Source organism: Ovis aries, chromosome 14 (genome assembly GCF_016772045.2).
Source record: "Ovis aries strain OAR_USU_Benz2616 breed Rambouillet chromosome 14, ARS-UI_Ramb_v3.0, whole genome shotgun sequence".
NCBI classification, from domain to species: domain Eukaryota; kingdom Metazoa; phylum Chordata; class Mammalia; order Artiodactyla; family Bovidae; genus Ovis; species Ovis aries.
In genome coordinates this window covers 61,690,538-61,717,724 of record NC_056067.1, presented here as the reverse complement: position 1 = coordinate 61,717,724, position 27,187 = coordinate 61,690,538, and the positions used below count along the sequence as shown (strand labels likewise).

Genomic DNA, 27,187 nt, shown 5'->3' with positions numbered 1-27,187 from the left:
TTCTAATGTGCCCATAATAATTTATTTCTTCCTCTCATTGCTGCTTACATTGTGGTACTTTGTGAAAATTCATCTTGCTGCACACTTATGAAGCATGCACTTATAAGTATGTATAGTATGCTTTGAAAAGTTTACTGAAAATTGCACAAAAGTCCAGTCACTTTCTCCACAAGCAAGAAATACAGGGCTTTAGATGCCTCCACCTTCACACTCCACCGAGGCTCACAGTGTCCCTTGCACCAGCAGATCTGCCAGGGCATGGAGGGATTCCTTGCAACATCTACTTCCTGTGGTTAAGATGACTCAGCACCAGGGATGTTTTTGTCAAGAGTCTGGGAGGTGGAGGCTGGTGGCTGGTGGCTGTTGATGATTGTTCCCTGCCAGGCTGTGTCGGATCCCATATCCAAAGTATATGAGAAACCCTAGAAGGGAGATGAGACGATAAGAAGGAAACGTAGGTGCTCTCCTCACTTCCAAATGCCCAGTAGACCTCCTATGGCGTCTGATACAGTGTGGGGAGAAATAGTAGGAAGATGTTGGGTTCAGTCATTCAAGAGACCTCTTTATCCCAGAAAGTAACTTACCGATGGCATTCCAGATGCCAAACAGGGCCCAGGTCCCAGAGGTCGTCTGCATCATCAGGTAAACGTTCACAAAGATGCTGACCAGCGGGAGGACAGGCAGAGCAGGGACCTGTGGGCAGAGGCAGCTCATCCCTGAACACAGCCCAGATGTCTTAAAGGGGACCCTACCCCACGTGGGTGGGAGGCTCCTGTCCTCCTTGGGCTGTGAATTCAGTGCCTACTGAGATCGTGTATGCAAAGCCCTGAGGGTGGATCAGGGAAGAGTCCATTGGTTTCAGTAACTCCCCTCATTCCCTGTGCAGGAAAGGACATTTTGCCGTCAAAGGACACAGACCTCATTCACCCAAGGAGGACACTTTGGACACATCAGCTCACTTACCCTGAATGGAAGAGGAGAGGGGTCCTGGGGCTGCCTCCAGATGATGGCCGTGACCCCAGTGATGAGCAGCAGCAGCAACACAGCCACTGTTGTGAGCACGGGGTCTCCAGAGAACACCTGACTGGGCCACTGGGCCAGGATCAGGCTCAGGATAATCAGCAGGAGGACTGCAAGGGTCAAGGAGGAGGAGAAGAGGCCGGACCCAGAAGACAAAGACGTCAGGACCTCTGGTCACATCCCTCCCAGAAACCAGCAGTATCAGGAAGGGCCATCACATCTGTAAGACTCCTCCACTGACAAAACACACACTCTCACTCCATCCTGTCAGTTTCAAAATATGACCAAAGAGACGTCCCAGTGCTCACCAAGCAGGAAGGCACATCTATAGACAATCTGGGCGGATTTCTGGGTAGGGCTGCTGCTCACAGGCAACCACAGACTCTTGAGAGTCTTTGAGCTTCCTGCTTCAGGTTCAGAGTCCAAAGGATTTTCCTTGACTAGAGGCTTCATCTGAATTTTGTCTTCTGTTTTCTCGTTCTTGCTTAAATTCCAGTCTGGCTGGTATCTGAGTTAGAGATATTATAGGAATATCAACAGCAGTCCCTACTCATTCAAAAACAGATATCCGAATGCACCACTTTCCTGCCTTAAGCAGAGCAGGACTTCAGAAGGCTGAAGGAGGTGGCGGGTGGTGGGTAGGGAGGTGAGGCCAAGACGGCAGAAGACTAGGACGGGGAGTCCACTTTCTCCGCCACAAATTCTTCAAAAGAACATTTGAACGCTGAGCAAACTCCACAAAACAAATTCTGAACGTTGGCAGAGGCCATCAGCCACCCAGAAAAGCAGCCCATTGTCTTCAAAAGGAGGTAGGACAAAATATAAAAGATAAAAAGAGAGACAAAAAAGGGACAGAGATCCGTCCCGAGAAGGGATTCTAAAAAGAGAAGTTTCCAAACACCAGGAAACCCTCTCACTGGCGGGTCTGGGGGAGTTTTGGAATCTCAGAGGGCAGCAAAACCAGGAGGAAAAATAAATAAAACCCGCATGTTACATCTCTAATGGCAACTCCCAGAGGAGAAGTACCCCAGACGCTTTCCTCCACTAGCAGCAAGCAGGGACTGAATGGGGATGAGCGGGCTGCCTTGCTTAGCGTAAGGACCATGCCTTAATGCCTTGAGGGCAATCTGAGGGAGCTAACATGAGACGGAAACCTAAACTATGGAATAGCCAGAAAGAGCGAGGGGAAAAAGAGAGAGAGAGAGAACTATCCCGTGAGAAGCCCAAACCTAAGGCACTGCCGGCCTGCTCACAGAACAAAGGACTGAGCGAAAACCAGAGGAGAGCTAGCTGGCTGCGGACAGGCCATCCCCAGCTGGAGGCAGGTGGGGGGCAACCAGAGCCGGAAAGGGGCAATCTCGGCCCCAGAGAGGGCATCCCCTACCAAACTGGGAACAGGCTTCCGGTTTCTAACCAAAACTTTCTGAGATTCTTGGAGGGTAACATCCACTGGGAGGGTCGCAGCCAGAGATCAGCTACCCAGAAAAGACACACCGCCCACCGGAGATAGGTGTGCCCCAGAAACCAAGCGGCTGGGCCTGGGGAGGTGATAAGCCACACCGCACCTTAGGAGACTGCGCTCGCCAAGCACCTGGTCACCTGAGCTGCTCAGATCATGGAAGGGCACAAACGAAGGCCCAACCAAGTCTGTGCTTTTGTGGAGTACCCGAGAACCTGAACCTGAGCAGCTTAGACCTGAGAAGTGCATGGAACCCAGGGCCCGCTCCCTGCAGAGCAACCTGAAGCCCGGGCAGTGTAGACTGGGAAAGCACACATGCGGTGAGCAGGGGCAAACCTAGTGTGGCTGAGACACTGTGAGCACACCCCACACACGCCTGTGATATTTGTTTGCAGTGTTCCTCCCTCCCCACAGCACCACTGAACAAGTGAGCCTAAACAAGAGACCACCTTCGCCCCCTTGTGTCAGGTCAGAAATTAGACACTGAAGAGACCTGCAAACAGAAGAAGCCAAACAAACAGGGAACCACTTTGGAAGTGACAGGTACAACAGATTAAAATCCCTGTAGTTAACACAGACTACATTGGAAGAGGCCTAGAGATCTTGAGAAATATAAGCTGGAACAGGGAACTACCTGAAACTGAACTGACCCTACACTGCCCACAACAGCTCCAGAGAAACTCCTAGATATATTTTTACTATTATCATTTATTAAAATTTTTTTCCTTTTTAAAAATTCCTCCATTACTCCTTTAATTTTCACTTTCATAAACTACTATTACATTGCAAAATAAGACCCTATTTTCAAAGCAAACATCATATATATTTCTTATATATTTTGTGATTTTTTAATGATATTGTATTTTTGAGAGTCTAACCTCGACTCTAGATTTTTGATCTTTGCTTTATAGTATTTGTTATCAATTTTGTACATTTAAGAATCCAATCTTCAGTACCCATTTTTACTTAGGAATATGATTACTGGCTTGATTAATCTCTCCCCCTTTTGACTCTCCTTTTTCTCCCCCAGGTCACCTCTATCTCCTCTCTCCCCATTCTCTTCTCAACCCAATTCTGTAAATCTCTGTGTGTGTTCCAGGATGTTGAGAACCCTTAGGAAACAGAATACAGCCTAGATCTCTCTCTCTCCTTTTGATTCTCCCCCTTTCTCCTCCTGCTCACCTCTATTTCCTTCCTTCCTCTCCTCTTCTCTGTGTAACTCCATAAACCTCTCTGAGGGTTCCAGACTGTAGAGAGCACATAGGGAATTGATTACTGGCTAGCTTGCTCTCGCCCCTTTTGATTCCCCCTCTTCACCTTCTTGTCACCTCTATCTCCTTCCTCCCTCTTCTCTTCTCTGTGTAACTCTGTGAACCTCTCTGGGTGTCCCTCACTGTGGAGAATGTTTTCACCACTAACCTAGAAGTTTTATCATCAGTGCTGTATGGATGGAGAAGTCTTGAGGCTACTGTAAGAAGAAGACTGAAAACCAGAGGCGGGAGACTTAAGCCCAAAACTTGAGAACACCAGAGAACTCCTGACTCCAGGGAACATTCATTGATAAGAGATCATCCAAAAGCCTCCATCCCTACACTGAAAGCAAGCACCACCCAAGAGCCAATAAGTTCCAGAGCAAGACAACCACGCATATTCTCCAGCAATGCAGGAACATAGCCCTGAGCTTCAGTATACAGGCTACCCAAAGTCACACCAAACCCACAGACATCTCAAAACTCACTACTGGAGACTTCATTACACTCCAGAGAGAAGAAATCCAGCTCCACCCACCAGAACACTGACACAAGCTTCCCTAACCAGGAAACCTTGACAAGCTGCTCGTCCAAACCCACCCACAGGGAGGAACCTCCACAATAAAGAGGAACCATAAACTGCCAGAATACAGAAAGGCCACCCCAAACACAGCAACCTAAATAAGATGAAAAGGCAGAGAAATACTCAGCAGGTAAAGGAACATGATAAAAGCCCACCAAACGTAACCAAAGAGGAGGGAATAGGGAGTCTCCCTGAAAAAGAATTCAGAAAAGTGATAGTAAAAATGAACCAAAATCTTGAAAACAAAATGGAGTTACAGATAAATAGCCTGGAGACAAGGATTGAGAAGATGCAAGAAATGTGTAACAAGGACCTAGAAGAAATAAAAAAGAGTCACTCAATAGTGAATAATGCAATAAATGAGATCAAAAACACTCTGGAGGGAACCAACAGTAGTTTAACGGGGGCAGAAGATAGGGTAAATGAGGTAGAAGATAGAATGGTAGAAATAAATGAAGCACAGGGGAAAAAAGAATTAAAAGAAATGAGGACAACCTCAGGGACCTGTGGGATAATGTGAAACTCCCCAACATTTGACTTATAGGAGTCCCAGAAGAAGACAAAAAGAAAGGCCATGAGAAAATACTTAAAGAGATAATAGTTGAAAAATTCCCTAAAATGGATAAAGAAATAGTCACCCAAGTCCAGAAATCCCAGAGAGTCTCACACAGGATAAACCCAAGGTGAAACACCCCAAGACACATATTAATCAAATTAACAAAGATCAAACACAAAAAATAAATGTTAAAAGCAGCAAGGGAAAAACAACAAATAACACACAAGGGGATTCTCATAAGAATAACAGCTGATCTTTCAAAAGAAACTCTTCAGGCCAGAAGGAAATGGCCTGAAGGACATACTTAAACTGATGAAAGAGAAAAACCTACAACCAATATGACTGTACCCAGTAAGGATCTCATTCAAATAGGAAGGAGAAATCAAAAGCTTTACAGACAAGCAAAAGCTGAGAAATTCAGCACCACCAAACCAGCTCTCCAACAAATGCTAAAGGATATTCTCTAGACACGAAACACAGAAATGGTTTATAAACTTGAACCCAAAACAACAAGTAAATGGCAACGGGATCATACTTATCAATAATTACCTTAAATGTAAATGGGTTGAATGCCCCAGCCAAAAGACAAAGACTGGCTGAATGGATACAGAAAGAAGACCCCTATATATGCTGTCTACAATAGACCAACCTCAAAACAAGGGACACATACAGACTCAAAGTGAAGTACTGGGAAAAGATATTTCACACAAATGGAAATTTAAAAAAAAAAAAAGCAGGAGTAGAGATATTCATATCAGATAAAAAAGACTTTAAAACAAAGGCTGTGAAAAGAGACAAAGAAGGACACTACATAATGATCAAAGGGTCAATTCAAGAAGACATAACAATTATAAGTATATATGCATCCAACATAGCACCACAATAAGTAAGGCAAATTCTAACAAGTATGAAAGGGGAAATTAAGAGTAACACAATAATAGTGGGAGACTTTAATACCCCACTCACACCTATGCATAGATCAACTAAACAGAAAATTAACAAGGAAACACAAACTTTAAATGACACAATGGACTAGTTAGGCCTAATTGATATCTATAGGACATTTCACCCCAAAACAAGGAATTTCACCCTTTTCTCAAGGGCACATAGAACCTTCTTGAGGATAGAATACATCCTTAGTCATAAATCTAGCATTGGTAAATTCAAAAAACTTGAAATCATTCTAAGTATCTTTTCTGACCACAATGCAGTAAGATTAGATGTCAAATACAGGAAAAAAAAATTTTTTTTAATTCCAACATATAGAGGCTAAACAATACACTTCTGAATAACCAACAAATCATAGAAAAAATAAAAAAGGAATCAAAATATGCATAGAAATGAATGAAAATGAAATCATAACAACCCAAAACCTGTGGGACACTTACAAAGCAGTGCTAAGGGGAAGGTTCATAACAATACAGGCTCACCTCAAGAAACAAGAAAAAAGTCAAATAAATAACCTAGCTCTTCACCTAAAGCAACTAGAAAAGGAAGAAATGAAGAACTCCAGGGTTAGTAGAAGGAAAGAAATCTTAAAAATTAAGGCAGAAATAAATGCAAAAGAAACAAAGGAGATCATAGCCAAAATCAACAAAGCTAAAAGCTGGTTCTTTGAGAAGATAAATAACATTGACAAACATTAGCCAGACTCATCAAGAAACAAAGGGAGAAGAATCAAATCAACACAATTAGAAATGAAAATGGAGAAATCACCGCAGACAATACAGAAATACAAAGGATCATAAGAGACTACTATCAGCAACTATATGCCAATAAAATGGACAGCTTGGAAGAAATGGGAAAATTCTTAGAAAAGTATAACCCTGCAAAACTGAACCAGGAAGAAATAGAAAACCTTAACAGACCCAGCACTGAAATCGAAACTGTAATAAGAAATCTTCCAGCAAACAAAAGCCCAGATGGCTTCACAGCTGAATTCTATCAAAAATTTAAAGAAGAGCTAATACCTATCCTACTCAAAATCTTCCAGAAAAGTGAAGAGGAAGGTAAATTTCCAAACTCATTCTATGAGGCCACCATCACCCTAATACCAAAATGAGACAAAGATGCCACAAAAAAAGAAAACTACAGGCCAATATCACTGATGAACATAGATGCAAAAATCCTTAACAAAATGCTAGCAAACAGAACCCAACAACATATTTAAAAAAATCATACATCATGATCCAGTGGGCTTTATCTCAAGAATGCAAGGATTCTTTAATATCCACAAATCAATCAATGTAATACACCATATTAACAAATTAAAAGATAAAAACCATATGATTCTCTCAATAGATGCAGAGAAAGCCTTTGACAAAATTCAACATCCATTTATGATAAAAAAAAAAAAACTCTCCAGAAAACAGGAAGAGAATGTGCATACCTCAACATAATAAAAGCTATATATGACAAACCCACAGCAAATATTATCCTCAATGGGGAAAAATTGAAAGCATTTCTCCTAAAGTCAGGAACAAGGCAAGAGTGCCCATTCTCACCACCACTGTTCAACAGAGTTTTCGAAGTTTTGCCCACGGCAGTCAGAGCAGAAAAAGAAATAAAAGGAATCCAGATTGGAAAAGAAGTAAAACTCTCACTGTTTGCAGATGACATGATCCTCTACATAGAAAACGCTAAAGACTCTACCAGAAAATTACTAGAGCTAATCAATGAATATGCTAAAGGTGCACGGTATAAAATTAACACACAAAAATCCCTCACATTCCTATACTCTAACAATGAGAAAACAGAAAGAGAAATTAAGGAAACACTTCCGTTCACCATTGCAATGAAAAGAATAAAATACTTAGGAATATATCTACCTAAAGAAACAAAAGACCTATATATAGAACATTAAAAAAAAAAAAAAAACCACTGATGAAAGAAATCAAAGAGGACACAAATAGATGGAGAAATATACCATGTTCATGGATTGGAAGAATCAATATAGTGAGAATGAGTATACTACCCAAAGCAATCTATAGATTCAATGCAATCCCTAAAAGCTACCAACAGTATTTTTCACGGAACTAGAACAAATAATTTCACAATTTGTATGGAAATACAAAAACCTCAAATAGCCAAAGCAATCCTCAGAAAGAAGAATGGCACTGGAGGAATTGACCTGCCTGTCTTCAGACTATACTACAAAGCTACAGTCATCACGACTGTATGGTACTGGCACAAAGACAGAAATATAGGTCAATGGAACAAAATGGAAAGCCCAGAGATAAATCCACGCACCTATGGACACCTTATCTTTGACAAAGGAGGCAAGACTATACAATGGAGAAAAGACAATCTCTTTAACAACTGGCGCAGGGAAAACTGTTCAACCACTAGTAAAAGAAAGAAACTAGAACACTTTCTAACACCATACACAAAAATAAACTCAAAATGGATTAAAGATCTAAATGTAAGACCAGAAACTATAAAACTCCTAGAGGAGAACATAGGCAAAACACTCTCCGACATAAATCACAGCAGGATCCTCTATGAGCCACCTCCCAGAGTAATGGAAACAAAAGCAAAATTAAACAAATGAAACCTAATTAAACTGAAAAGCTTTGCACAACGAAGGAAACTATAAGCAATGTGAAAAGACAGCCTTCTGAATGGGAGAAAAGAATAGCAAATGAAGCAACTGACAAAGAATTAATCTCAAAAATGTACAAGCAGCTCCTGCAGCTCGATTCCAGAAAAGTAAATGGCCCAATCAAAAAATGGATCAAAAAACTAAACAGACATTTCTCCAAAGAAGACACACAGATGGCTAACAAACACATGAAAAGATGGTCAACATCACTGATTATCAGGGAAATGCAAATCAGAACCACAATGAAGTACCAACTCACGCTGGTCAGAATGGCTACTATCCAAAAGTCTACAAGCAATAAATGCTGGAGAGGGTGTGGAGAAAAGGGAACCCTCTTACACTGTTGGTGGGAATGCAAACTAGTACAGCTACTATGGAGAACAGTGTGGAGATTCCATAAAATACTGGAAATAAAACTGCCATGTGACCCAGCAATCCCACTGCTGGGCGTACACACCAAGGAAAGACACATATACCCCAATGTTCATTGCAACACTGTTTATAATAGCCACGACATGGAAGCAACACAGATGTCCACAGCAGACGAATGGATAAGAAAGCAGTGGTACATATACACAATGGAATATTCAGTTCACTTCAGTTCAGTCACTAAGTCGTGTCCAACTCTTTGCTACCCCATGAATCACAGCATGCCATAACTCCCTGTCCATCACCAACTCCCAGAGTTCACTCAGACTCACGTCCATTGAATCAGTGATGCCATCCAGCCATCTCATCCTCTGTTGTCCACTTCTCCTCCTGCCCTCAATCCCTCCCAGCGTCACAGTCTTTTCCAATGAGTCAACTCTTTGCATGAGGTGGCCAAAGTACTGGAGTTTCAGCTTCAGCATCATTCCTTCCAAAGAAATCCCAGGGCTGATCTCCTTTAGAATGGACTGGTTGGATCTCCTTGCAGTCCAAGGGACTCTCAAGAATCTTCTCCAACACCACAGTTCAAAAGCATCAATTCTTCAGCTCTCAGCCATCTTCACAGTCCAGCTCTCACATCCATACATGACTCCTGGAAAACCATAGCCTTGACTAGACGGACCTTAGTCAGCAAAATAATGTCTCTGGTTTTGAATATACTATCTAGGTTGGTCATAACTTTTCTTCCAAAGAGTAAGCGTCTTTTAATTTCATGGCTGCAATCACATCTGCAGTGATTTTGGAGCCCCCAAAAATAAAGTCTGATACTGTTTCCACTCTTTCCCCATCTATTTCCCATGAAGTGATGGGACCGGATGCCATGATCTTCGTTTTCTGAATGTTGAGCTTTTAGCCAACTTTTTCACTCTCCTCTTTCACTTTCATCAAGAGGCTTTTTAGTTTCTCTTCACTTTCTGCCATAAGGGTGGAGTCATCTGCATATCTGAGGTTATTGATATTTTTCCCGGCAATCTTGATTCCAGCTAGTGTTGCTTCCAGTCCAGCGTTTCTCATGAGGTACTCTGCATAGAAGTGAAATAAGCAGGGTGACAATATACAGCCTTGATGTACTCCTTTTCCTCTTTGGAACCAGTCTGTTGTTCCATGTCCAGTTCTAACTGTTGCTTCCTGACCTGCATACAGATTTATCAAGAGGCAGGTCAGGAGGTCTGTATTCCCATCTCTTTCAGAATTTTCCACAGTTGATTGTGATCCACACAGTCAAAAGCTTTGGCATAGTCAATAAAGCAGAAATAGATTTTTTTCTGGAACTCTCTTACTTTTTCCATGATCCAGCGGATGTTGGCAATTTGATCTTTGGTTCCTCTGCCTTTTCTAAAACCAGCTTGAACATCAGGACGTTCATGGTTCATGTATTACTGAAACCTGGCTTGAAGAATTTTGAGCATTACTAGCATGTGAGATGAGTGCAATTGTGCTGTAGGTTGAGCATTCTTTGGCATTGCCTTTCTTTGGAATTGGAATGAACACTGACCTTTGCCAGTCCTGTGGCCACTGCTGAGTTTTCCAAACTTGCTGGCATATTGAATGCAGCACTTTCACAGCATCATCTTTCAGGATTTGAAACAGCTCAACTGGAATTCCATCACCTCCACTAGCTTTGTTCGTAGTGATGCTTTCCAAGGCCCACTTGACTTCATTCCAAGATGACTTCATTCCAAGCCCACATTCCAAGATGTCTGGCTCTAGGTGAGTGATCATACCATCATGATTATCTGGGTCATGAAGATCTTTTTTGTACATTTCTTCTGTGTATTCTTGCCACCTCTTCTTAATATCTTCTGCTTCTGTTAGGTCCATACCATTTCTGTACTTTATCGAGCCCATCTTTGCATGAAATGTTCCCTTGGTATCTCTAATTTTCTCAAAGAGATCTCTAGTCTTTCCCATTCTGTTCTTTTCCTTTATTTCTTTGCACTGTTGACTGAAGCAGGCTTTCTTATCTCTTCTTGCTATTCTCTGGAACTCTGCATTCAGATACTTATATCTTTCCTTTTCTCCTCTGCTTATCGCCTCTCTTCTTGTCACAGCTATTTGTCAGGCCTCCCCAGACAGCCATTTTGCTTTTTTGCATTTCTTTTCCATGGGTATGGTCTTGATCCCTGTCTCCTGTACTACTCACCCATTAAAAAAAATACATTTGAATCAGTTCTAATAAGGTAGGTGAAGCTGGAGCCTATTATTCAGAGTGAAGTAAGGCAGAAAGAAAAACACCAATACAGTATATTAATACATATATATGGAATTTAGAAAGATGGTAACAATTACCCTCTATGTGAGACAGCAAAGAGACACAGATGTATAGCACAGTCTTTTGGACTCTGTGGGAGAAGGTGAGGGTGGGATGATCTGAGAGAATAGCATTAAAACGTATATTATCATATGTGAAACAGATCACCAGTCTAGGTTTGATGCATGAAACAAGGTGCTCAGGGCTGGTGCACTGGGATGACCCAGAGGGATAGGATGGAGAGGGAGGTGGGAGGGGGGGTTCAGGATAGGGAATACGTATAAACCCATGGCTGATTCATGTCAATGTATGGCAAAGACCACTCCAATATTGTAAAGTAATTAGCCTCCAATTAAAAAAAAAAAAAAAAAAAAAAACCCTGAAGAGGATGGACGGCAATTGAGTCTTTAGGAATGTAAGAGCCCCAGTAAGGGTGCAGTGGAGTCTCACCTGAGGACAAGGACAAAAAACGCCACCACAGTGTAAACCAGCAGGTGTCCAATCGACATGAGGTCCACCAGATTACTGAACTCAAAGAGCAACGCCATGATCCCTAGAATGAGGGCACAAACGAGGTGGGGGTCGGCATGAAGAAACCACTGGATGTACCCAGATAAGGAAAGGGATCAGAGGAGAAGTGAATTCTCTTGCTCACCTGCGAGAATTCCAGAGGACACAGTGGCCATGATGGGGGTCTTCGTGCGGGGATGGGTTCGGGCAAGTCCTCGGAAAAGGAGCCCGTCCTCTGCCATTTCCTGGATCACCTGAGGCACGGGGAACAAGGAGCTCTGCAGTCTGGAAGGGATGGTGGGGACATGGGTGGGTATGTTGAGAAGCAGGAGAGACCAGGGCTCTGGCTCCCTAGTCTACCTGGTAAGGGGTCTTCCCCTCTTGTCTCTGAATCCCAAGGGCTGAAACACCTGAGCATCTGACAGTTTATGGAGAGAAGGCCTTGACACTGACCTGTATAAAAGAAAACAGAGGATGCCAACAGCCACGACATATCTGGCAGGGCCCCACCCAACATGGATGAAAGCCTGCGGAAAGGGGCTGTCAGGCTGAATCTGGTAGTAGGGCACCATGAGGGTGAGAGTCGCCGAGACACCAAAATACGCCAAAAAGCAGATGAAGACCGTGCTCATGATGCTGATGGGGATGGAGCGATGAGGATTTGGGGCTTCTTCCCCTGCAGGGTGGGTGAACATCTCAGGTTAGGAAAACACTGATGGCACAGCACAAAATCCACTTTCCTCTAAACTTTCAAAAGCTTTAAAAAATCTTCTATCAGCCCCTATGCCCAAGGGCAGCCCAATCCCCTGATGGGACACAAAATGACCAGTTACCTTTAGTGACAATGTCATCAAAACCCACAAATGAGTAGAAACACAGAGCTGCTCCATGGAGAATTCCGTCATAGTCGAAGGGCACAAACCCTCCAGAACCCAGAGGGCCCAAGCTACAGTGAGAGAAGAAGCAAGAAAGACCATGAGGGAGGTACGTTCAGTCATCGCTGCTGGACTTCACCCTTAATACCACAAGCCCTGGGCTCCAGGACCTCATTATCCAGATCCACCAGCCCAGGTCTCTTTAGTCCCTGCCAGATTCCCAGCTCTGCACCAGCCCCAACAAGCATGACAAGGACCAGGAGCACCCTCCTGACCTATAGATGTCACCAGATTCAGACGTGTTCAACGTGTAGTCCTGTTCTGTGAGCTTCCAGTTGTGCAGGTCTCCCTTAATGAAGCCAGAGAGGATGATGAAGCTGAGAACCGAAAGGTTGATGCCTGTGGATATTTTTCCAACCAGGACTGACTCACGAGCTCCCAGAACCAGTACTCCTGTGGGAAAGATGGAATATGAGACATTCCAAGATAGCCAAATCAAATCCATAGACACAGAAAGCAGACTAGTAGTTGCCAGAGGTTAGGGGGCTGTGAGATTAAGATGGATAGTCTGTCTTTGCTCGGTGGGTACCGGGTTTCCTTTTGCTGTGATGAAAATGTTTGAAGCTAGATGAAGGTGATTGTTATACGTATTGAATGCTGTAAGTACCACTGAATTGCATATTTTAACATGGTTAGTTTCTTACTGTAGCCATTATCATATAATATGGGCTCAGTCACTCGGTCGTGTCCAACCCCTTGAGACACACGAAGTGTAGCCTGTCAGGCTCCTCTGTCCATGGAGTTTTCCAGGCAAGATTACTGGAGTGGGTTGCCATTTCCTACTCCAGTCACATAATATACACATCCATCAAATCATCATGATGTTCACCTTCAGCTTACATAGTGTTGTATGTCAATTATATATCAACAAAGCTAAGGAAAAATAATAAAATGGCTAATTTTATGCTATGTTAATTTCCTCCCATTTGAAAAAAGTCTCAGGACAGAGGAAGAAACTTGTCACTCTAAGTAAATATTTCTCAGCTGGGGGTGATTTGGGTCCCCAAGGGACATTTGGCAATGTCTGGAGACATCTGATTGTCACATTTTGGGAAATATGAGTCATACGTGTTTAGTGAATGAATTCCAAAGATGCTACACACCTGACTGATTGCTTAAGAAAATCCTGCAGTGCACACATCAGCCCCCAACACCAAAGGCTGTTTCTGCCTGGAAGGTCAGTAATGCCAAGGGTGGGAAACAATGGTCTACATCTTGACTTCCTGTCTTTGGTTAACCAGACCCTAATTTCTAGTTCCCACAGTTCTGCCTCCTCATGCCTTTCCCATCCTAGTTCCCCCGCCACCCCACATCCCAGTCTTCCCATCCTAACTTGGATCCCTGCCTCACCTGTGAGCAACAGCACCAGGGACAGGGCGACAAAGTCTGGATACTTGGCCAGATAGTAGGGCATATATGGAGAGAAAGTTCCCTCTAAGGCCTGAAAGATGCGGTTCCCAATCAGGCTGTCAAAGGCGATGCTCCAGGCCCTGGCCACGCTGCCTGTGACTACAGCAGAATAAGAAGGAAGATTCATTGACAAATATAAATTGGACCCCCCCTATACACCAAGACCCCATCGTGGATCACAGCATTGTCGTGGTGAAGGGCGAGCATAGCTCAATAAGACTATTAGCCATGCCATGCAAGACCACTCAAGATGGACAGGTCACAGTGAAGAGTTCTGACAAAACATGGGCCCTGGAGAAGGAAATGGCAACCCACTCCAGTATTCTTGCCAGGAGGACCCCATGGACAGCATGAAAAGGCAAACAGTTACGATGCCCGAAGAGGAGCCCTCCAGGTCAGAAGATGTCCAACATGGGAAAGATTGAAGATAAAAGGAGAAGGGGCGGCAGAGGATGAGATGGTTGGACAACATCACTGACTCAGTGAACATGAGTTTGAGCAAACTCCAGGAGATATTGGAGGACAGAGGAGCCTGGCGTGCTGTAGCCCATGGGGTTGCAAAGAGTTGGACACAATTTAGTGATGGAAAAACAACAAATACACAAAGTCAAGTATGTTGGGGAAAAAATACAAAATACCAAATCTCAGAGAGCCTCTTTTCATGGGGTGGGGAAAATAGACCCAGATAATTCTAAAATAGGTTAACTATTTAATGTCAGTGAGAGATCAAAGTTATGCAAGAAAAGAGAGAAGTGGGAGCAAGTTGTCTGGGTGATGAGGATTAAAATTTTAGTTCAAATGCTAATAGAAACTCTATGAAGGCAACTGCTAAGCAGAGACTTCAGTATGGTGAGGGGATAAGCCTGTGGGCCATGCCTCCCTCTCACCCACTCCCTACAGTGCCCTTTCCTCTGGGTTCTTGGTCCATCATTTAAGGAAATCAGGGGAGAGCTGAGAAGAATGAAGTTGTGGACTTTTCCAGACGTTATTTCCCTCCTCCCCTCACGGAGTGGATGACGCAGTTCTCATGTATGACCAAAGACCCAAACACGTACTCCTGGTCTCCCGGACTTCAGCCCCACACCAACCCCCCTCCCATCCCCTCACCAACGACATAGGACAGTATGAGGTTCCAGGCAGTGACGAAAGCCCACAGTTCTCCCACGCTGATGTAGCTGTAGAGATACGCAGAACCAGTCCACGAGACCCGTGTCCCAAACTCGGCATAGCAAAGCCCAGACAACACAGAAGACACAGCGGCCACCAAGAAGGAGATGACGATCGCTGGCCCAGCGATGAACATGGCCACTTCTCCCACCAGGATGTACACGCCGGCCCCCAGGGTGCTGGCCACACCGAAGGCCACCAGATTCAGGATGTTCAGAGGAGCCGTGGGACTCTCAGAATCCTTGGCAGGCTCCAGGAGCCGCCTGCGGACCAGCTTCTGACCAAACTGGTGGAGATCCTGACACCGCATCCTGGATGGAGTTGAGGAGCTGTGATCTGCTGAGGAAACAAGACACAAAGCCATCAGCAAGGTCCACCTGCCCTTGGCCCTGGGAGTCCAATTCCACGGAGCAGTGGAGCGATGAGGGGCAGGTGGTAAAGGACACTTGGGACAAGGTCTCCATCTCTGAGCTTTGGTTTCTTCAAACCCAAAGAAATCTTCTCACATGTTTCAAAGTTACTGGAAAGGCTTTTTAAAGAGAAGTGAGGTGGAGAGGATTAGGTCTCCCCCAAAATGTGCCACTTGGAATATGGATTGGTGCGTGTATATGCTCACTCCTGTCTGACTCTTTGAGACCCCTTGGACTGCAGCCTGCCAGGCTCCCCTGTTGTGGGATTCTCCAGGCAAGAATGCTGCAGTGGGTTGCCATGATCTCTTCCAGGTGATCTTCCCAACCCAGGGATCAAACCTGAGTCTCCTGTGTCTCCCGCATTGGCAGGTGGACTCTTTACCACTGAGACCCCTGGGAGATCCCTGGATTGTCTTGAGCTGAAGGCAGTTAAGACCTGCAGACTCAGGAAATGCTTTCTGTCTCTCCCTTAACTGTTCAAATGTAGATGTACAAGCACAAACATACATCCACTTATTGTGCCACAATATATAGACTTTTTTAAAAAATTGAAGGTTTGTGGCAACTGTATGTTGTCAGATGATGGTTAGCAATGTTTCTTTTACAAATACAGTGTCCTAAGACTACTGAATCTGAAGGAGTAAGGAAACCTGGAGCCTGGCAGGCCATAGTCAAAGGGATTGCAAAGAGTCAGACAAGACTGAGGGACTAAACAACAACGGGATTGGCGAAGCTTGGGTTCCCCCTGAGAGTTGGGAGAAGTTAGAAGGGGGTCATTTAGAATGTCAGGAGAGTTAACCTCAGTCCATTTACCTATTTTGTGGCAACTAAGATCTAATTGTAAGATAGCATTATAATCTAGAGACCCAAGTTTTAGGCCACTTTCCAACCCTCAACTTCAATAAGGGCCAAACCTTAAAGCAAACCTGAGTTTTCCTTTTCTTGGCCCATCTGGCTTTTGAAGGGAATCCTCCTGGGTTGAGCTTCCCTGGGGGCTCAGACAGTAAAGAATCTGCCTGCAGTGCAGGAGACACAGATTCAATCCCTGGGTGGGGAAGATACCCTGGAGAAGAGAATGGAAACCCAGTCTAGTATCCTTGCCTGGAGAATCCCATGGACAGAGGAGCCTGGCAGGCTACAGTCCACAGGGTCGCAAAGAGTCACACATGATTTAGCAACTAAACAACAGATACAACAAAGTGGGAGCAATTTGATGGCTGTGGTGGTAGGTGCTGTGCCTTGATTCCAGGCGTGGTTCTCCCAAAGTTGATGAGGGAAGCTCTGCTTGGGTGAGGGAAAGGCTGGGTGTTGTTGTTTAGGCAGAATGAGAGAAATGGGGAGAAGGGCAAGGAAAAGATAACTGGGGCTCCTTTATTGAGCAGACCTAGATAAACCTCTGCAAGTCTTGGAAAGAGAACAAAGCAGAGAGTGAGAGCAAGTTCTCCTGTGAGAGAGAGAGAGTCAGAAGTCTCCAGCCAGCAGTTTGGGGAGACCTGCAGTTTACCGTGAAATCCTGGGTTTCAGTCCCAAATGATCCCGGAGAGAGAGAGCCGTGAGTGCTGGCTTAGTTCTTTGCCCAAGAATTGGGCTTGAGTACGCTGTATGAAAACAAGGACCTCTAGTCGCCAGTACATTGGGGGCTAGAAACTAGAGCAAGGTTCTCCTGGCTCTAGTACCCAGTTTAAAAAAAAAAAAGCATTTCTCCAGGAAGCAAAAACAAAAATATGGTAAAAGTGTATTAGTAGAGACACAGCACCGTCGTGTGGGAGCACACAGAGGAACGGTTTCTTTAGTTAAGACAGAAGCCAGGCAGAACTCACACCCAAGAGAAAGCCTGTGGGCGTTGTCCAAAAGGAGGAGGAGCCGCATAAAGAGACTGTTAAATCATCTATGCAGGGCAGTTCTTCCGGTCTTTGTTTACCTTGGCCAATTACCTGGTTTCTTTTTCCACACCTGCCCTGCCTTAGGACCCTCCCTGACAGGTGTGTGCAGCTATTTTTCTAGATGGGTTCCAGCACACAGGCCTGTGAGGGCCTGGACATCACCTACTATGAGATGGCACCCCCTCCTTTTTGCCCCCTCAAGGAGTTTTTCTGCACATGTGTGGTGTCCCAAAGATAGAAAATATGTGACCTCTTGACCTTTTACACACACAAGGTTTAGCCCCTTTCTGTCCCTGCCATGATTGTTATAGTAACACGTCCACAGCAGGCAAAGTCCAGTTATTTACCCTGTTCCTGGCATTTCCATCTCCAAGTGCAAACAGAAGTCTAGTGTAAATATCTAGCCTAGACCTCACCTGCCTCGTTCCTCAGGAAACGTAAACAGAAGGTAGTTGTAGATGTAGTTTTTCTCCTGTTCATCTACCCTTCGTGTGTCTTTGCAGGCTCTAGACAGAGAACCTAGGAGGATAGAGGACAAGATTATCTGCCCCAAGAGCAATAAAGTTTAAATGCTTCTACAATATGATGAGGGTTCCCTGGTGGCTCAGATGTAAAGAATCTGCCTGCAACGCAGGAGTTCCCAGTTCAATCTCTGGGTCAGGAAGATCTCCTGGAGAAAGGAATGGCAACCCACTCCAGTATTCTCACCTGGGTAATCAATCCCATGGACAGAGGAGCCTTGCAGGATATAGTCCATGGGGTCACAAAAGAGCCAGACACAACTGAGTGATTAAACAACAACAAATATATATATATTCATACATGCATACAATGGAATGAGACTCAGCCATGAAAAATGTAACAATGATACTTGCAGCAGTATGGACCTAGAGCTTATCATAGTTAGTGAAGAAAGTCAGAAAGAGAAAGAAAAATACCATATGATACCACTTATATATGGAATCTAAAATACAATCCAAATGAACTTATCTATGAAACAGAAAGAGACTCACAGATATAGAGACCACACGTATGATAGCGAAGGGAGAGGGAGAAGGAAGGACTGGGAGTTTGGGATTAGTACATGCAAACTATTCTATATAGATAAACAACAAGATCCTACTGTATAGCACAGGGAACTATAATCAATATCTTGTGATAAATGTCACTGAAAACAATATATCAATATATGCATATATCTGAGTCACTTTGCAGTACAGAAGAAATTATCTCAACTGTAAATCAACTATACTTCAATAAAATGAAAAGAAAATAGTTCAAATTGAAGCAGCCAATAAGTGAGAGTCTAAATTTAAAAAAATAAGACATCTAAAATAGGCATTAGGGATTTAGTAGTAAGGAGCACTTCCTTCTTTCACAACAGCAGGACATTTGGAATCCAACCCACATATATTATATTGAAAAAAAATCCACATTGGTTTTAAAAAAATTTGACTTTTTAAACAAGTGTAATATAAAAGGAGAAAACATACAGAGTTTAAACTAATGTAAGGACAGAGACTTAAGCCATGAGAAAGGCATGTCTGATATCACCTTGTATAGCATTTTCTTGTTCTTTAGTCACGCAGTCATGTCTGACTCTTTTGTGGCCCCATGGACTGTAACATGACAGGTTCCTCTGTCCATGGGGTTTCCCAGGCAAGAATACTGGAGAGGGTTGCCATTTCCTCCTTTAGGGGATCTTCTTGTCCCAGAGGTCAAACCCACGTCTCCTGCTTTGGCAGGCAGATTCTTTACTACTGAAGCACCAGGGAAGCCCAGTAGAAAACCCGAACTGACAGGCACTCTCTTCCTGTTATGATTCATGAGAGAGCCACTCAGGTCCACCTCTGCTGCTTTCTCCCCACCCTCTCCTCTTTCCAACATAATTTCCCATACTTTTAATTCATCTCACGGTGACTGGTAACTATCAGAGGTATGCTCACATTCCTGTTCTTTTTCCTTTTTCATTCAACAGTTACCCTGTGTCTCCAAGTGAGTGTCCTGATCATTATCCCTTCCCTAACTTCCCAGCCCTCTGACCTCTATCTCTCAAATGCTGCTGCTACTGCTAAGTCGCTTCAGTCGTGTTTGACTCTGTGCGACCCCATAGATGACCTCCTACCAGGCTCCTCTGTCCCTGGGATTTTCCAGGCAAGAGCACTGGAGTGGGTTGCCATTTCCTTCTCCAATGCACAAAAGTGAAAAATGAAAGGGAAGTCGCTCAGTCGTGTCTGACTCTTCGCGACCCCATACTAACTCCTTTTCATTTTTGTGTACTTCCTAAAGGGTCTGAAATTATCACTCAATTCTATATCCATCGCTGAGTTTGGGTGCTTTGTATTTACATTATATGTGAATATTTTACATTGATGTTGAGTTCACTGTGGCCTGTGATTCACAGTTGATAACCTGCCCCCCTCCCCTCCCCCCACTCCGGGATTCAGCATGTTAGTCCTCCCATCTGTGCCTCCTCTTTGTGCCTCTTTTCTGTCTCAGATGGAAACACTTCTTCATCTCACTCTGTCTCTCTCTTGCCTTCTGCCCCCTCCCCCATGCATCCTGTTTTTGACATGAATTCATCACTGTGCCTTAGACCAGTGGGTTTCCTGTCTTGGTTGCATTTGGAAACCAATCCAAATCCCTAAGTCAGGCTAGCCCTGATAGAATGGAAACTAAATCACAGGGGAGTCGAGAAAAAGTCATGTAACCTGGGAAGAGGATGAAAAAATTTCCAATCACGGTATTGTCAAAGATTCTTCCATTATGAGGGGGCCCTCTTGGGAACGCGCACACACACACACACACACACACATACACACCACGAGTTTTCTCCACTATCTTGTAAAAGGAAGGAGTCTAGAAATAAATGTAGTTTTTTCGTGTTTGTTGATATTCTTACTCTTTGGACTTCCCTGGTGGCACAGTGGATGAGAATCCACCAGCCAATGCAGGGCACGATTCCTGGTCTGGGGAGATCCCAGGTGCCATGGAGCAACTAAGCCTGTGCTCCACAGCTACTGAGCCTGTGCTCCACAATAAGAGAAGCCACTGCAAGAAGCATGCACACCAAAGCAAAGAGTAGCCCCCTCGCCACAACCAGAGAGGAAGCCCACGGGCAGCAACTAAAACCTAGCGCGGCCAACATTTTAATAGCTTTTAAAAAATCAAATGTTTTGTAAAATTTGCCAGTGAAACTATCTTTTCTGTGTTGAGAGGTTTCTTATCACTGATTTAACCTCCTTACTTGTTATTCATATTGTTTATTTTACCCTGATTTTGTCTTGATATGTTGGATGCTTCTAAATTTTGGTCTGTTTCTTCTAGGCTATCCAGTTTGTTGGCATATAGTTTTTCATAGTAGTTTCTTATAAGACTGTGTATATTTAAAGTACCATTTATAATATCTCCTCCTTTCTGATTTTATTCATTTGAGTGTTCTCTTTTTACATTAAAAAAATATTTATTTTAATTGGAGGCTAATTACTTTCCAATATTGTAGTGGTTTTTGCCATGCATTGACGTGATTCAGCCACAGGTGTATTGCTTTATAATGTTGTGTTAGTTTCTGTGATATAATGAAGTGAATCCGCTTTGTTGCTGGTTAGTCACTCAGTCGTGTCTGACTCTGTGCCACGCCATGAACTGTAGCCTGCCAGGCTCTTCTGTCCATGGGATTCTCCAGGCAAGAATACTGGAGTGGGTTGTTATTTCCTTTTCCAAGGAATCTTCCCAACCCAGGGATCAAACCGGCGTCTCCTGCATTGGCAGGTGGATCCTTTACTGAGCCACAAGGGAAGGAAGCCCAGTGAATAGCTATATGTATACATGTGTCCCCTCCCTGCTGGGCCTCCCTCCCACCCCGTCCCCCATCCCAACCCTCTAGGGCATCACAGAGCTGCAAGCTGAGGTGCCTGTGCTCTTTGCAGGTTCCTATTAGCTATCTGTTTTGCACATGTAGTGTATACATGTCAAACCTAATCCCCCAGTTTGTTCAACCCTCTCCTCCCCCCACTGGGTCCACATGTCAGTGAGCTATCACCTCACAGAAGTCAGAATGGTCAGCATTGGAAAATCTACAATCAATAAATGCTGGAAGGGATGTGGAGAGAAGGGAGCTCTTCTGCACTGTTGGTGGGAAAGTAAACTGACCCAGCCACTATGGAGACCAGGATGGACATTCCTTAACAGTCTAGGAATAAAACTACCATCCAACCTGGCAATCCACTACTGGGCATAAACCCTGAGAAAACCAAAGTCAAATCAAACCAAATCACAAAGATACATGTACGTGAATGTTCTTTGCAGTGCTGTTTACAAGAGGCAGGACATGGAAGCAACCTGGATGTCTACAGCCAGGTGAATGGATAAAGAAGATGTGGTACATATATATAACGAAACATCACTCAGCCATAAAATGGAAAGAATTTCAGTCACTTGTAGTGAGGTAAATGAACCTACAGTCTGTTATACAGAGTGAAGAAACTCAGAAAGAGAAAAACAGATATTGTATATCATGCATATGTATGGCATCTAAAAAAATAGGACAGATCAACCTATTTGTAGGGAAGGAATGGAGATGCAGATGTAAGGACAGACTTGTGGGCACAGTTGAGGGAGGAGAGGGTAGGACGAACTGAGAGAGGAGCACTGACATTTATACACGATTGTGTGTGAAACAGATAGCTCGTGGAAGCCACTGTAGAACACGGGGAGCTCAGTCTGGAGCTCTGTGGTGACCTAGAGGGATGGGGACATACACATATAGTTATGACTGAGCCTCCTTGTTTTAAGGCAGAAACCAGCACAATATTGTAAAGTGATTATCTTCCAACTAAAAAAAAATTGTAAAAATTAAAAAAATAGAGTATTAAGTTTTGGGAAATAAAAAAAAAAAAAAAGGAAAAACAGATGGCCTTCCAAGTGCCTGGAGGGAGGGAGGACTAATCTTCATTCTCAATCAGAAATGAGACTGTGTTTTCAATCCTTTGGGAGATAGAATGTCTCCCCATCACACTTGCTCTGCAGGGCTAGGCTGACTCAGTGAACATCAGTTAAGGTCAGGCGGCTTCTGTCCATGTTACTCTAAAGTTCAAGTTGAGCATTATGTGCCGGAGTCCAACTCCAGCAGCCAGGGATTCAACCTGAAGAGATAGATGGTGTTGGTGAATGAGGCAGCCTCTCATTTTTCTATGGACTGCCTGTTTATTCCAAGTTTAAGATTCTCTTTTATACTTTTCCAAAAGCATTAGGCCAGAGGTTTGACATTTTCAGATCCCCCTCTCCCAGATTTATTATCTCCATAAATCATTGGTGCTCTTCAAACAGAGTTCCTGCTTCAGTGATTCTCTCAGAATTAACCTTATCATCTGTTATCTACCTCCTCTAATGTGTCCTATAGCTAACTTGTGATTACACTGTAACTTATGCTACACTCCTCAGTTTACGACTTATCTTCCTAAATCCTGTTTGCCCCTAACATCCTGAGCTCACTAGCTCTTAAAAAGGCTTCTAGCTACAGTGTCTCTAAAAATTCCTAACTTCTATAAGCTATAGTAAAATATGCTAACTTTACAACATTCCCTAAATCTTTAAGTTCTAACTTTTAAAATTATTTCTAAACCCTAAACTCAGTAAACTCCTTCACCACAAACATTCTCCTCGCAAATAAGCTTCAGATATCAATCCCTCCCATGGCCTCAAGCTGCGGCCTATGTGCTCATCCTGGAACACTTTTTTGTAAAAGTCCTTGAACAAATGTCAATGATTTACTTTATGAATTATTTTCAGAGCAATACTGCCGAAGGCTTTATGCCTTCTCATGCTCCTCTCAAGAACAATAAGCACCTTAATATTCCTTTTCAGTCAACTCAGCTGAGGAGAGGAAAAGACAAGTCAGAATTACAAGGCCTAACTCCTTCATCCCGGGATCCGTGACTGCAGAATGAGGAGAGGGGGCTGGGGACCGTGCCTCCATTTCCCCCTTTTTTATTTTTTAGAGCATAGGTATGAAACTCAGTAGATAGAGCAGAGAATTTTTGGCTGAGTATTCTGAAAAGGCACGGGGTCATCACACAAATCAGAACTAACAGGCATAAGCACATGGCCACATTAATCATTACTGTACAAAGGATCCGTGGGAAAGATATCCCTCCAGATTTTCAAAGAGGGCATTAGAAAGCCATTGAGAGGAAAAGTCAGATTCCTCCAGCTTCATATTCTGAATATCCTGATGCAACTTAGAAATATCAATACTAAAATCTGAATGATTCCAGACGCCTAAAATATGACTTCTAATGCGTTCCCAAGAGTGCATGGACTCATTCACTTGTAGAGGGGTAACACACATCCATTTAAATTCAGCATGGCACCTTAAACACAATTTAACTTTTAAATTTGTAATTTCTTGCCCCATAAGCAGAACTGCTTCTTCTAAAGCATTGACCTTATTTTCTATTTTCTTATCTATAATTTCCTGCATAGTAAGAGCTATGGAGACATTTTTGGACAGCTGATCAACAAACGAGGCAGCATGCACTTCTTTTGACAGGGCAACAGCAGAAACCGTAACTGATGCAATTATAGCCATCAAGGCAGTTATTCCCACAACCAGAGCTGCAATGAATCTCTTAGGTTGAGAAATTAAGCCATTAAGTTCATATAAAACTTTCAATGCATAATCATCAAACCATTGTCACTCTAATTTTACAGGAGCCATCAAATATGGTGGTTGTTTTACAATCATCACAGCCTTATAATTATTATAATCATTCCCATCAACACAATTTGATATTAAACAATTCATACATATAACACTGTAAACAGTTTCTCCTTCAGAAACTTGCAAATCACTCTGATTTCTGGCCAACAAAAAGGCATAGGGAGAATGTACGCAGGCCCGTACTATTTATCTTTGTTCATTTAAAGGTCTATGTAAAATCACAGGTGCCACTTCAGCCAATGCTTTCCAAAACTCAGGCTGCATGAGACCCGTTCCATTGAAGCTCACTAAAGGAGGAGCCCATCCATTAGCATGCCACCTAGTAATTACTAAAGGCATAGGGAGAAATGAATTATTCCATGTGGACCTAAAAGGTTCTGCATAAATTAAGCCCCATTGTTGATTCAAAAGATAGGGGCACCCCTAGTCGGTCAGAAAATGTCTGGTGGCAGCAATGGGAATAGATAACTTTGTGGCGTACATGCATTCTTTCCAATGAGGAAAGCCAGAAATTCTGCTTATGCTTTCCCAGGCCTGTAGTCCTTGTTCATCAGAGTCCGAGATGGGGAGTGCACAGCTCGGATAGTCCTTTAAATGAGGGGCTGCCTTTTTTAAGGCTTCAGATAGTCTTTCTTGCGCCTCTGGCATCAGCAGCTGTAAAGACCAAAACTCTATCTTGCCATCACTTCTCAGAGAATCAGTAAGCATGCCTTTCAAGGAAGTGCTAACGCATCCATTCAAAACTGGAGCTACTTCTTGAAGAGAGGAAGGTATGGCAAAGCAAATAGGTGGATAAATGGACACACCTGAAAAATTGAAGGGAGTGTTCACCACTGTTTTAACATTATTAGGATAGATGGGAGCCCTGCCCAAAAGAAGAGTATCATTAACAAAAACACGAATGGGTTCATTCATCCAATCAACAGGCAGGAAAGGCGGATTAGGCAAATAGGCACAATGAACTTCTGCGCTGGAGGGCCTCGGCTGACAAGCCAACACAGCAAGGATAGCCACAAACATTACCATAAGGGTGGCCTCAATTATGGTTGAGGACAAGCATTCAAAGAGTCAGGAAGCTATGATTAGCATCTGGGCCCCACAAACACCTCTCTGCCCTTGAACAAGTCATATATTTCTCTGGACCTGTGTTTCCCTCTTGGTCAAATGCTTCTGATGAACCTTTGAGCCCTCTCATTAGGAACATAAAATGGTGCAGTTGCTATGGATAAAGTATGGTGGCTCCTCCAAAAAACCAAAACTGAAATTACCATCAAGGTTGGTCAATCCCATTTCTTAGTGTACACCAAAAAGAACTGAAACTGAGGTCACAGGAGACATTTGCACACCCATGTTTGTAGCAGCTTGGTTCACAATAGCTGAAAGATGAAAGCAGCCCAAATGGCCATCCACGAAAAATGGATGAACAGAAAGTGATGTGTGCCTACAGAGGAATATTATTCAGGAATAAAAAGACAGGAAATTCTGACCCATGCTACAACAGGGACAATACCCTTGTGGACAAGAGACTTGAGGACAATATGCTAAATGATAAAAAGCCAGTCTCCAAAAGACAAATACTGCATGGTTCACTTCTCTGAAGTACCTGATACAGTCAAATTTACAGAGACAGAAATAGATCGGTGGTTTACTACGGCCTGGGTGAGAGGAAAAATAGGGAGTCATTGGTAAACGAGAACGCGGTTTCAGTTTTACCAGACGAAAAGAGTTCTGCAAATTGGTGTCACAGCTGTGTAAATTTACCCAATATTGCTGAACAGTTCATTCAAAAATAGTGAAGATGGCAAATTTATGTGTATTTTACCACAATTTAAAAAAAATGATGCCAGTGATGAACAGGAGAGCCAGCCTCACAGAGTTGCTGAGTGTACAAAACTCCAAGGTAACTTAACATGAAGCACCAGCGAGTCGTCCTCAGCAGAATGCTCAGCTCCTAGATGAGGCATCAGCAGACATGGAGGGCAGAAAGAGACAGGAGACTGAAGGCAGTGGTACCCAAATCACAAACTCTACGTGAGGGTCATCTGAGTGTTGAGTGAGCACCAGTCTAAAACCGGTCGAAGAGCCTTTGGACATAGATCCCATCTCTCCCAGCCCCTCCTCTTCTCACACAAACACAACAGCTCCCAGCTCTTCCTACTTTCATTTGGAAAATGGGTCTCTCCACCCTCAGGCTGGAGCCAGGCTGCACTCTGGGATTGCAGAGGTCTCTTTGGGAGGATGTGAACTCAGCACCCAGTCTCCCACAGAACAGGGTGACCCGAGACTTACTGGATCCTTGGAGCAGAGCCTGGAGCACTGGGTCAGTCAGGGAGGCTGAGGGTAAGTCGTGCACGGCAGGAGCTGATCTTTGTCCAAAAACCAAAGAGGGAAGTCCCTGAGCAGAGAAGACAACCCTTAACCCCTGGGTAGTTGGGGTGGGGAGGAGGCTGGGAGGACCGGAAGCTTATGCAAAGTTCCTGTCAGCCCTTAACACTTCTGTGGTTACTGTCAGGGGATTTTAAAAAACGTTTTTTGACTGTGGTAACGTACAAATGACATCTCCCTCATAGCCCAGTCGGTAAAGAATCTGCCTGCATGCAGGAGACCAGGTTCGATTCTTGGGTTGGGAAGATCCTCTGGAGAAGGAATAGGCTACCTACTCCAGTATTCTCACCTGGAGAATCCCATACACAGAGGAGCCTGGCAAGCTAAAGTGCATGGGATCACAAGAGTCAGACATGACTTAGTGAATAAACCACCACCAATATACAAATAACGAGAAATTGACCATTTTAACCCTCTTTAAGTAATCAGTTCAGTCGTGTCATAACCAAAAGCAGAGTCCTGCTGCTGGCTCCTCAAAAGCCATTAAGAATACTGGAGGGTGGAATACAGGTTGGTGGAAGGAAAGTCTCCTTTATTTTGGATGCCAGCAATGGCTGGGAGGGGGGTTATACTACTGCCAAAGGTCAACTCCCCTGCCCACCCCAACAAGCAGACAG

The 27,187-nt window shown here is 43.7% G+C and overlaps 1 protein-coding gene across 5 annotated transcripts; it reads right to left on the bottom strand.

The window, feature by feature from the left end:
• Window positions 1–26,566, bottom strand: LOC101113619 (cationic amino acid transporter 3-like). 5 transcript variants are annotated; one of them, XM_042232380.2, is made up of 13 exons: window positions 26,475–26,566; window positions 17,881–17,983; window positions 15,112–15,510; window positions 13,945–14,103; window positions 12,810–12,987; window positions 12,493–12,605; window positions 12,113–12,335; window positions 11,805–11,944; window positions 11,600–11,702; window positions 1,329–1,528; window positions 964–1,130; window positions 585–693; window positions 1–422 (listed from the first exon to the last, which is right to left on the bottom strand). In XM_042232380.2, the coding sequence occupies exons 2-13, from the start codon at window positions 17,942–17,944 to the stop codon at window positions 325–327; spliced, it is 1,953 nt and encodes a 650-aa protein (XP_042088314.1). In that variant the 5' UTR covers window positions 17,945–17,983; window positions 26,475–26,566; the 3' UTR covers window positions 1–324. The 5 variants fall into 5 exon arrangements, with proteins under 5 accessions (XP_042088314.1, XP_060255094.1, XP_060255095.1 ...); XM_060399111.1 differs by having other exon boundaries at window positions 15,112–15,507; XM_060399112.1 differs by lacking the exon at window positions 17,881–17,983.
• Between the last annotated feature and the right edge of the window lie 621 nt (window positions 26,567–27,187).